The 12,501-nt window shown below is 36.9% G+C and overlaps 2 protein-coding genes across 2 annotated transcripts; one reads left to right on the top strand and one right to left on the bottom strand.

Annotated features, from left to right (window-relative positions):
• Positions 1–3,142: 3,142 nt before the first annotated feature.
• LOC125804714 (cytochrome P450 2D9-like) lies at positions 3,143–7,326 on the bottom strand. The gene is made up of 4 exons (XM_049484001.1): positions 7,239–7,326; positions 6,934–7,121; positions 5,052–5,193; positions 3,143–3,889 (listed from the first exon to the last, which is right to left on the bottom strand). Exons 1-4 carry the CDS (start codon positions 7,324–7,326, stop codon positions 3,693–3,695), a joined length of 615 nt encoding a protein of 204 aa, XP_049339958.1. The 3' UTR covers positions 3,143–3,692.
• A 910-nt stretch (positions 7,327–8,236) lies between these two features.
• Positions 8,237–11,151, top strand: LOC111195740 (vacuolar ATPase assembly integral membrane protein vma21). Its single transcript, XM_022683767.2, has 3 exons — positions 8,237–8,411; positions 10,117–10,226; positions 10,356–11,151. The coding sequence occupies exons 1-3, from the start codon at positions 8,350–8,352 to the stop codon at positions 10,496–10,498; spliced, it is 315 nt and encodes a 104-aa protein (XP_022539488.2). The 5' UTR covers positions 8,237–8,349; the 3' UTR covers positions 10,499–11,151.
• The last annotated feature ends 1,350 nt before the right edge of the window (positions 11,152–12,501 follow it).

The following is a 12,501-nucleotide window of genomic DNA, read 5'->3' as shown; positions in this document are numbered from 1 at the left end:
CATGAACGGCAGACATCCCTGTAAATGAACGTTGGCTATTTAATAACATACTGGCAACGACGCAGAGACACGGAGCAACGACGCGGAGAGTGCTGAGCGCGGGGGCGAGAGTGAGAGAGAGAAAGAGAGAGAGAGAGAGAGGAGCAATGACGCGGAGAGCGCGCGAGAGAAAGAGATACAGGGAGAGAGAGAGAGAGAGAGAGAGATACAGAGAAAGAGAGAGAGAGAGAGAGAGAGAGAGAGAGACCAATGACGAGAGTGAGAGAAAGCACTGCAATTAAAAAAAAATGGCTGGTGGAAGTGATGCACAGAGACAGACACCGATTCCCCTTATGAACATTTTCATCACCTGGTACGAAACCCACAATTGCAGTGTCATGAGCAAATGTCTACAATGAGCCGTTTCAAAGAACGTATAGTGATTTCTAGCTTGTAGTGTGAAAAAAAAGTATTTATTTAAATATCTCACCAAAAAAGTCAAATAAACTGAACTTTGAACTAGTTCAGAATTAAAAATGTGAAATTTGAACGTGAACTGTTCACTTTGAGCATGTATGAACTGAACTTGAACTAGTTCAGAAAAGCTGTGAACTGGCACAACACTGATGGGCTCTAAATAGGTTTGTACATGTGTTGTTATATAGATATTTCCAAACAGGCCTCATCATTACAGCCTAATTTAACTTCTTAAGAAGCTGGTCCACCAGCAGTCATTATGAGAACAGTACTTATTTGCTTCAGTTTGTCTGAAAAATGAGAGGTGCAATATAGGCAACATTTTCAGTGATGTTGAAATAAAGTTTTAACAGCAGAAAATGTTTGCAGATCAGAACTGTTCAATTCATAGCTCTGAATTTTAGATTTAAAAATGGAATTAAATAAAATGGAATTAAATAAAGCTACTGCCTAAAAGCCTCCAAAATCACTAGATTCAAAAACCATAAAACCATAACAGTACAAACATGGTTAAATTGTTCTTTCCTTGGATAAAAGGATCTGCGGGTGTTTGGAACACTCAGGAATGTAACCAGGATTTGAAAACAGCTGGGCTACAGGCCAAAACATTCAGGGTTAGTGAGGAGAACAACCGTAGGCCACCACAGGAGTTTCTTGGCTTAAACTCATAACAAATAACTGTCTGAAAAAAACTCTCAGTCCTGACCTCTTTTTAATGACCAGAATAGCCCACTGCAGCTGAGACAATGTGCTGCAAAGCTAAGCTAGAAACAGAATCACTATCAGCACTGTACTCCTGTATTTATCCCTATGTGCTAACAGACTAATAACTACACACAGCAGGCTCTGTTTCAGCCGACTGACTCAAAACTAAAGGAATGAACCTGTTTTTTTTTTCTTTTTGAAGCTTTTAGCATGTTAGCAAAGTTACTAATAATAACCAGGTCAAGTCTATGGCTCTAGTTAGCACAGTTTACTGGTCAGCAAATGGTTGTTAAAGTGATTATTATTATTTATAAGCTAAGAGATTAATGAATGATACAGGTGTCTTCTGATTAATGGCTTACAAGGGCTTCCCCTGCTGCCATATAAAAAGGCTGTCAAAGGCTACTTTTGGGTAGCGTACCTCTTGGTGAGATACAGTATCAGTAAGCTTTAAACATGCCAATGTCAATAATGCACTTTAAATCCTTTTCGGATGGGATTAGTTTCTCAGGGGGGCGTCTGTGAAAAAAATTTCACACTTCTACTCAGTGATAAAAATCTTGCATCCAGACTGCAACAGAAAAAAAAAACAGGAGGACCAGTGAGTTTTTAAGCTTTCTCAATCACATGACATCGCGTTCAGTAGCTCCTCCATTTCCACTCGCTGTTAGGTTTTTAACATGGATCTCCGTGGAAACACGCGCCCAAAGTGTAATTACTGTATGGGGCATGGCAGTGGATAAATAGCTATTTTATTCAAAGTGAGGTGACAAAACTCAAAGATGTGGATCCAGACGGGACTAAAATTACCGGAGGACCACGGAGTTCAGCGGAAAACAGTAGGTAATTCAGACTGTAATTTTCTCAGAGGACGTCTAAGAAAAACACATACATGGTCGTTCCGGACGGGAATAAAATCAAAAGGGATCCCCCCCCCCACATAAAAGAGAAAATTATCCCAGGACCCCCTGAGAAACTAATCCCATTTGGATAGAGCTTAAGACATTTTGCCCAGTTGACAAAGAGAGAGCACAGCACTGGTCTTAAAATAGCAGGATTGTGGTTTTGACTAACTGCCCGCCATCGAGACAAGCTTAATTTTCAGTTTCTTTTTTTGAGTTTTATTTTAAAATTAATAAATGACTTGTATTTATGTCCACATATGACTACCCTTTCTGTGCCCAACTGTGCCACAGTAACTCATTTGGCTTTAACTAGGCAAACATATATAAAGAGTTTAAAAAATTATATATAGTAAAAGAAAAAATATATATATACATCTAGTGCATAGAGATATGATTATGGTAGGGTGGACCAGTATTATTGCACAAGAGTAACAGTGAATAAATATCAAATAAATAATAGATAAAAACAAAAGTGAGAAAAAAAACTTGGCACTAAACCTGCTTCTTTCACAAAGGTTCATTATTATTTCTGCAGTGCTGACTTGGTCTGAATGGTCAGCTTAAAGCAATACACCTTCACACCTCTGAAACTGGTCATATTTATGTTTTAAAACTTTACTTTAGTTAGTTAAATGCTTTATTTTATTGCATTTAATTTGTGTTAGTCTACCAATCTTCATAAATAGAGAGTGGTTGTAAAGAAACATCAATATTTATTCATTGCTGGACATTATTAGAAAAGTTATATGATTTATTTGATGTACATAATCAGAAAGGTGATATGATTTATTTGATGCACAACTGTAATGTGATGTTAAACTGCAGGATAAGCATGACAGGAAATTGGAAGCAACTAAAGATAACGTAATAAACCCATCTGGCAGAAGCACAAAACAAACAGTCCAAAGGTTCTCAAAACAGCAAAATGACTTGTTGTGGAGTTGTGGAGTCAAAACCAGAAGAACAAATCAAGAATTCAGAGAAATGTAGATTAAAAATGCTTTTTATAATCGTTATTAGACTAAATACAATAAAATGTCCTGTAAAAATAATTTTCTCTAAAATCAAAATCCCCAACAACCATCAACATATTTTTAAAAATAGATTTTTGATTAGTACATTTCCATATGATCTCTCATTTAATTCATACACTTATGTACTTACATACATTTAAGCAAACACATCTGTTTTTTTCATGCCTTTCAGCATTAACATTTTATTTTTGACCATTAGATATCTATGCTACATACCTACGTATGAATCTCTTGCTGTGTTTAAGGGTAAAATCATACATGGTCTATAAAACTAATGCCCAAGAAATTATATTTCAGAACAACATGTGAATCCCACAGTGTAGTTCATGAATAATGTCAGTTAACATCATGTAAAAGTCTGATTATAAGCAAACGAAGAGCTTTTAAGGAGTTTCTCATACATCACTAGATTTCTCTTTAATATAAACATCTAATGTTAATTTGTATTCTTAGAACATATACATCGCCTCTAATTCAGAATCACTTCCTACTATTTTTATTACTGTTATTGTGGATTACCGTGTGTGAAATCTAGTTATACTTTGTATTTAGTCTTATTAAGACCTATCCCACTGGCATTTGGTGCCAGGCTCTAAGTCTTACTGGCTGGTTGTCTCAGCCTGATTCCCATCTTGTAGGGCTTGGGTGAGACCGTGACTCCAAATACAGGAGTGAAGTCCGGTTCTCCTGCATCTTCAGGCCAGAAGAACTGGAAGTGGCGCAGTAAGGTGACCATAATGAGGAAGAGCTCCATGCGAGCCAGACTCTCACCAAGACACACACGGGGTCCTGTGGACATGAAAACACACATCAATATGGTGGTCTAGCGGCCTAAAGCATTGTCAGTATGATCGGGAGATCGCTGGTTCGAATGCCAGTCAGTCAATCAGCTTGCCATCAGCTGCTGGAGCCCTGAGAGAGCACATTGGACCTTGCTCTCTCTGGGTGGGTACAGTAGATGGCGTTCTTTCCCCTCATCACTCTTAGGGTGATGTCGATCAGCACAAGGCGTCTGTGAGCTGATGTATCAGAACCGAGTCTCTGATACATCAGAGTCTACTCGGCAATGCTGCATGAGCAGCAGTTCAAAAAGAGGCGGAGTCTGACTTCACATGTATCGGAGGAGGCGTGTGCTAGTCTTCACTCTCCTTGTGTTGAGGCATCACTAGTGATGGGGGATGGTGGTATATAGCTGAGTAGCAAAAAACACTGCTTTTCACATTAATGTATTATCAACATGAAAGATACAGAAGTGGCATCTGAAGTAAAAAAAATATATATATGTTTTATATATATGTGATTTGGGATACATAGAATTACATTGTAATGTACAGGGTACCTAGTGTTTCAGCTGCATATATGCCCCATTGTAAATGAATGTATTTTAGTAGAATGTAAATATATTAAAGAGGCTTAGTTGGACTGAAGTTTGTCTGGAGTTCTCCTCAGTCTCTGTATGGATCATCTTCATACTAGACTACATACGTCTGCTATGTTCTTGCTGCATTGTGGGCGTGACGTCTAAACCAATAGGGTATCGGAATGGTATACGTTTATACTTCTTATCCAATCACAGTCAGAATCACTCTGGATCTGGATGGAGGAATTTATCTGGATAGGGGTTTTATTGAAGAATGAAAAGCCGGAATGAAAACAAGCTGTAATTGAATAGGAGTAAAGAGGCTATTAACGTGATCTTTAAAATGTAAGGAGTACAAAGTTCTGACTAATAAAAGAAAAAATATGTCTGAAAAATAATTACTCCAGTAAAGTATAGATAACCAACATTTCTACTAGAGTAAAACAACAAAGTATTCATACTTCATTAATTTAGATGAGCATTGAAATGACATGAATCCTTTTATTATATATTAAAGCTGCTACAGAATGTTGTTTAAAAAGCAGACCAATCTATGCAAAGGGTTTTAATCATTTGTAATGTTAATCTCACCCATAGAAAAGGGCACGAAGGCCTCAGGCTTCTCGAACTGTCCCTGCTCGTTTAAGAAGTTAGCTGGGTTGAACTCATTAGGAAACTTCCACTGGCCTTCCTCTTTTAGAACAGAGTCAATGTTTGGGATGATAAGTGTACCCTGTTTTACAAGCAAAGAAAACATAAAATTTTAAATATATGTTATAAATTTACAGTTGTGGTCAAAAGTTTACATACACTTGTAAAAAAACATAATGTTATGGCTGTCTTGAGTTTTCAATAAGTTCTACAACTCTTATTTTTCTGTGATAGAGTGATCGGAACACATACATGTTTGTCACAAAAAACAGTCATAAAATTTGGTTCTTTCATAAATTTATTATGGGTCTGCTGAAAATGTCACCAAATCTGCTGGGTCAAAAATATACATACAGCAACAAAATTTGTCAATTTTGGTGATGTAGCGAGTTGTGTCAATCAAATTAGCTTCATGTCATGGCCTCTTCACTTCTTGTAAGTGATTCTGATTGACTACAGCTGTTGACTTCTCATGAGCCCATTTAAATAGGGCTCATTTGACCCAGTGATTAGACTCAGCTACAAAAGCTACAATGGGAAAGTCAAAGGAACTCAGTGTGGATCTGAAAAAGCGAATTATTGACTTGAACAAGTCAGGGAAGTCACTTGGAGCCATTTCAAAGCAGCTACAGGTCCCAAGAGCAACTGTGCAGACAATTATACGCAAGTATAAAGTGCATGGAACAGTTGTGTCACTGCCACGATCAGGAAGAAAACGCAAGCTATCACATGCTGCCGAGAGGAGATTGGTCAGGATGGTCAAGAGTCAACCAAGAATCACCAAGAAGCAGGTCTGCAAGGATTTGGAAGCTGATGGAACACAGGTGTCAGTCTCCACAGTCAAGCGTGTTTTACATCGCCATGGACTGAGAGGCTGCCGTGCAAGAAAGAAGCCCTTGCTCCAGAAAAGGCACCTTAAGACTCGGCTGAAGTTTGCTGCTGATCACATGGACAAAGATAAAACCTTCTGGAGGAAAGTTCTCTGGTCAGACGAAACAAAAATTGAGCTGTTTGGCCACAACACCCAGCAATATGTTTGGAGGAGAAAAGGTGAGGCCTTTAATCCCAGGAACACCATGCCTACTGTCAAGCATGGTGGTGGTAGTATTATGCTCTGGGGATGTTTTGCTGCCAGTGGAACTGGTTCTTTGCAGAAAGTAAATGGGATAATGAAGAAAGAGGATTACCTCCAAATTCTGCAGGAAAACTTAAAACCATCAGCCCGAAGGTTGGGTCTTGGGCGCAGTTGGGTGTTCCAACAAGACAATGACCCAAAACACACATCAAAAGTGGTAAAGGAATGGCTAAACCAGGCTAGAATTAAGGTTTTAGAATGGCCTTCCCAAAGTCCTGACTTAAACCCCATTGAGAACATGTGGACAGTGCTAAAGAAATGGGTTCATGCAAGAAAACCATCACATTTAGCTGAACTGCACCAATTCTGTCAAGAAGAGTGGTCAAACATTCGACCTGAAGCTTGCCAGGAGCTTGTGGATGGCTACCAAAAGCGCCTAGTTGCCGTGAAAATGGCCAAGGGACATGTAACCAAATACTAATGTTGCTGTATGTATATTTTTGACCCAGCAGATTTGGTGACATTTTCAGCAGACCCATAATAAATTTATGAAAGAACCAAATTTTATGACTGTTTTTTGTGACAAACATGTATGTGTTCCGATCACTCTATCACAGAAAAATAAGAGTTGTAGAACTTATTGAAAACTCAAGACAGCCATAACATTATGTTTTTTTACAAGTGTATGTAAACTTTTGACCACAACTGTAAATATGTAAAACAAAACACAACAAGTAAAATATTTACCTTAGGGATGCTGTAGCCCATCAGTTCAGTGTCATTGGTGGTGCAGTGGGGTACAGCCAAAGGCAGAGTACTGGCAATGCGCTGAGACTCACAGAAAAGAGCATGGGTGTACGGCATGTTGTGTCTGTCCTCAAAAGATGCATGAGGTTTACTCCCCAGAACCTCATCGATCTCCTGCTGGCATCTCTCTAAACAGACAAGACAGAAGGTAAATGATTGCATGCAGTCAACAAATCAGCCAGGTAATGCAGGAAACACTATGTGGATTTACAATGAAGTGCAGTGGATAATCTCATTGTTTAAACCTTGAATGTCTGTATGTTTCATGAGGTACAGGAATGCTGTTAGGAGGGTGTTGGAGGAGGTTTCTGTTCCACCACCTTGCAGGTCCATGGTGGTTCTCACAAGGTCTGCGTAATTGAAGTGCGTTCCTTTATCTCCTTTCTACTAAACAGACATAATCATCTATGGTGGCCTACTGCAAAAAAAATAATGTTAGGCCAACTTAAAATGATAAAATACTGATTACATGTTTTTTGTGTGTAGTTAATCCAACTGACCAGTTATGCTTAGGGCCTCCAAAACCTTAGCAGCGGCCCTGATTACCAGTACTTGTGCTGCTGAAATGTTGCCTGAACTACAGGATTATCATTATTAAGGTGAGGGATGCCAGGACTCAGAATTGCTATTACAGTGAAAGGACACTGACAAACTCTTCAAAATTCAACATCTATAACCAATAGAGGGCACTGCTTTTACTACGGTCTGTTTAGGGGAGAGTTGGGGGGCACATTTGCTACAAGATGGATGGATGGATGGATGGATGGATGGATGGATGGATAGATAGATAGATAGATAGATAGATAGATAGATAGATAGATAGATAGATAGATAGATAGATAGATAGATAGATAGATAGATACTACATTGGCCCACCTCTGTAATAGAAATAAACTTGGAAGTCGCTCTGGATAAGAGCATCAGCTAAATGCTATAAATGTAATGTACAATTAGATTTTGTGAATTAAATTATTATTTTTTTTAGGTAAAAAAAAAATCCCTCTTAATGTCTCTTACTGGTTTTCATGTCTTTAATATTAATATACAATGTAGAAAATGAATTAAATAAAGAAATAAAAAAGCACTGAATAAGAAGGTGTGTTTTTAGTCTGGTACTGTACATTAAGAGGGTCACCTTACAGCTGGGTGTTTGTTTTTTCCGCTGTAATTTATTTATTTGGGTGCGGTGGCGGCTGCGCTCCTCCGCCGGTAGGGGGCGGTATAGACGGGCTGTGGGGTTAGAAGCTCTGCTGTCATGTGACCCAGACCTCTCGCTCCCTGAAACAAAGCGCCTCATAATATACTGTTCACTATACTGTACTGTAGCCCTGCTGTTCAGAGGATTTAATACAGAAAATGGAGGGGTTTGTTAAAACAGGTCTAAACCCAAACTCAGAGGTCGTGGCGGATTTCAGAGGGTAAGTTAAGCGGTTCGGGGGATTTTTGTAAGAATATCTGTGCTAATCTGTTAGCTAGCCTCGCTAACATCAGGTGATCTGTAGCTTCTTCATTCATTCTGTTAGCCACAGCAAGCTAAGCTAAGCTAAGCTAAAAACTGTTATACAGTTATACTGTATACTATTATACTAATTAATAAATGTAAAATTGATATACCGCTTAAGGAATAATCTACTGTGATAAATAATATACCAGTTAATGCAACTTTACTGCTGAGAGGTGTAACGTTAGACTTTTCTTGGCCATTTCTATTTCCATGGTCACTTTGCTACAAACAATTGCTACAATTCATTATGTAATATCATATTAAAATAGTATTTTAGAGTGTATACCGTGGAGAAAAGTGTGGTCTTTAAAATGTTTACTTTCTAACAAAGTGAGAGAAATGTAATAAAATTAAGAAAATTAATACGTAAAATTTACCCAAACTGATTGGTCAGTTTGTAATAGTGATTGTTTTGGCAATGTATCTACAGCAAACACTCTAATATTTGGTTGGACCACCTTTAGCTTTGATTGCTGCACACATTCACTGTGGCATTGTTTCGATAAGCTTCTGAAATGTCACAAGATTTATTTCAATCTAGTGTTGCATTAATTTTTCACCTAGATTATTTATTAATGATGATCGAGTCTGACCATTGCTTAAAGCCTTCTCCAGCACATCCCAAAGATTCTCAATGAGGTTAAGATCTGGACTCTGTGGTGAAATTTCTCAATCCATGTGTGAAAATGATGATCTCATGCTCCCTGAATCACTCTTTCACAATTCCAGCCCCATGAATCCTGCCATTGTCATCTTGGAATATGGCCGTGCCACCAGGAAAGGAAAAAATCCATTGATGGAATAACCTGGTCTATATTCAGTATATTCAGGTAGTCAGCTGACCTCATTCTTTCAGCACATACTGTTGCTGAACCTAAACCTGCAGACCAACTGCAACAGCATCAACCCTACATTATTTACTTACATATATCCAGGTGGAGACTTTTTTTTTTGGTCAGACAGCGTATGATCAAACTGTTCTTGTTGCTTGGTTTATTTTATATCCAAAAATGCAAATTTGCATTACATGTTTTTAAAACTGAGTATATGAACACTTTGATCAACAGTAAAAGAACTGCGCCACTATACTATATATATATGTGACGCCAAAAGACTCTAAAGGACCTTCAAGGATCTCTTAACCTTTGTTGATCTTAGTTGCCTCTTGACATAATTCTAATTTGCTTGCATCACTTACTAGCTAGATCAATTTCATAACATGTATTTTAACATTTTGTTCTAGAAATATTGTTAAAACTGGTTATATGGAGGGTAAAACATTTCATTAAAGCATTAGAAAAGTTAAAATGGTTTCCTAATATTTCCTGTTCTTGATTCTAATCCATTTTTGTTTGTGTATCCTTTTATCTGTGACTGTAAAGTGGTTTTAAATGTAGGTCACTTTTTATGCTGGCCTGTAAAGAGCCCTTTATCAGCTTTCTTTTATACTTTTTCCTTTTTACTTCCTGGTGTGAGGGAACACATTTGCTGCCTTCAGAAGCAAACACAACATCTATAGTACACTTATCAGGCCCACACCTTTTGTTTCTTCTCTTGTTTATGAATTACTGTTCTGTGATTCTCAAATTCACTATACAAAAAACTTGTGTGTTTTTCAGGAACGATGGGTCCTTGGTTTCTGCCCTCAAAACGTTGCTGTTCTTTACAGTTTTAATGGTTACTGTGCCGATAGGATTATACTTCGCATCAAAGTCATACATCTTTGAGGGTAAGAAAATATACATACACATTTTTACCTTCATTATGATGTTCTACTGTATAATGTGAGATTGTCACTTCAAAAATAAAATGAAACTTTTTTTTTTTTTTTTTTCCCCCTTCTGTTTTCTCTGTCTAGGCTTACTGCAGATGTCCAACACAGATAGCTATTTCTACGCTGCTATTGTAGCAGTTTTGGCAGTACATGTGGTCCTAGCCCTTTTCGTTTATGTAGCTTGGACTGAAGGTTCACCCCAGAAGAAAAAGGGCAAGCATGATTAGACCAGTACAGTAAAACCTGTACAAATCCATATCACTCCACTGACACTGGGGGTGTAATGGTTGGGTGGTACATTTGATAGCTGTGTTAAATTTCAAAAGGTGTGAATTTATTTGGAAATTATTTGTTATTTATACTTTTAAAGGTGTTGACACCACATCTTGATATGATGTAGATCAGATAAGCAGAAGTCTTTAGTTTTATAAAACCAAAATAATTTTTACTATGATTTTCATTAGATATGCAAACATTTGACAATTCTGAATCTGTGCCAAAAGTACTATGCAATATCAGCTCCATGTGAATGCTAGTGCTGGGGTGTTTGTTTTGTTATATCTAAAACAAATATGAATAGCAAATCATTTTGCAATTCACTTTTTTATATACCTGTCTCTTTTTATTTTTAAGAAATGGTCAAATTTAATTGCAGATCCAGAATGTCTTCTGAGATGGAGGTCAATAATTAATTTAAAAAACGGTATTGAGAATAAATGTTTTTATAATTTTGTATAGTTCTCATTCAGTACAGTTGTGATTAATGTTAAATCTTTACTGTCATTGAGTGATGTCACTATTTGTAATATTGATGTCAGACATTCCCCAAGACTTTTTGAATGTTGTTTATGAACAGTGAAATAAAAACATAAATAAAATATTTACCTGTTCTGTTTTTTTTTTGAGAGTTTATTAATTGACCAATGTTGAACTTTCAAAATGTTACTGTTTTCATGCAATATAGTCAGTATTAAAATAAGTACATTTATTGGCTGTAGTCTGCTGTATGTAATGTTCAGTGCCCTTACTTATTGAATAAATATTTCTTATATTGAACAATATAATATGTTGACTTTCATGTCAATGCCACATCTACCACATGGGGGAACTGGATGACTAGACTACCAGGGGCGTAATTGCCTAGTGGCTAAATTGCCATATTTTTAATTATCTTTTAATAGTAATCTGTTATCTTTTCATTTTATCTGTTAAAATAAAACATAATACAACTAGTCAGTCTCTTAGCAGTTCAGCTTTAAATATCCAGTAAGCATCAGCATTAACGTCTACATTAAGTTTGTTATTCAGTAGTCTCTCATAATATGACAGTACATTCTCATTAAGGTGTTTTACTTGATAAGCGTTGTAATTTTATTCCCTGTTTCATTTATCTTGGAAGTCAGAGCTTGGAATGATGTCACACCCAATGTAAAGGTGTTCCAACGAAACATTCTAATAAGATAAAACAAGATAAGATAGATAACAAAACAAGATAAGCATATTCGTCACTGTCCAATAAAACCAAGTATCTTAATTTTTTGTCTATATTTAGCTTTATATATAATATGTATGCAAACTGTCCATTACACTGTGTTAATTTTTCTATATAAATGGACCAATAGAAATCCTACATTAATGTCCAATTAAAGTAAAAGTTAAAGTAAAGTTGTTATTTTGGAGATACCTTTTATTCAATGGAGAGCAACGATAAACACCATTGTTGTGTTGGGCACAGATGGCCTCCACCTTTAACTTTTCCGTGCAGTAAACACACACACACACACACACACACACACACACACACACACTAGTGAGTACACACACATGCCCGGAGCGGTGGGTAGCCATTGCGCCCAGGGGGGAATTGATTATTAAAGGGCCCTGTCCAGGTATTGAACCCACAATGTTGTCATTAATAGCCCAGTGCTCTAACCACTGACACCATTGTACTTTATTTCAAAAGCTAAAATTTTACTACAGTACTTTGTAATTTATTTAACAGTGTTTCATTAGGTTGTGCTTTTGAGTGCTTCTTTCATATAACTTCTGCGAACTTTAAGTTTTAAGTTTGTGTTTTTATAAACATCATTTTTGATACACTTGAAATATATTGTAATTTACTACTATGTGTATTGATGCACAATATTGTGTACAACTAATGCTATTGGGGGAAAAAGACTGTACTAAAGTGCACTTTAAACGGTATTTAATGTCACTAAATATGTTTTCT

The sequence above is a fragment of the Astyanax mexicanus genome, chromosome 10 (genome assembly GCF_023375975.1).
Source record: "Astyanax mexicanus isolate ESR-SI-001 chromosome 10, AstMex3_surface, whole genome shotgun sequence".
NCBI lineage: Eukaryota > Metazoa > Chordata > Actinopteri > Characiformes > Acestrorhamphidae > Astyanax > Astyanax mexicanus.
This window is presented reverse-complemented; position numbering and strand designations above follow the sequence as displayed.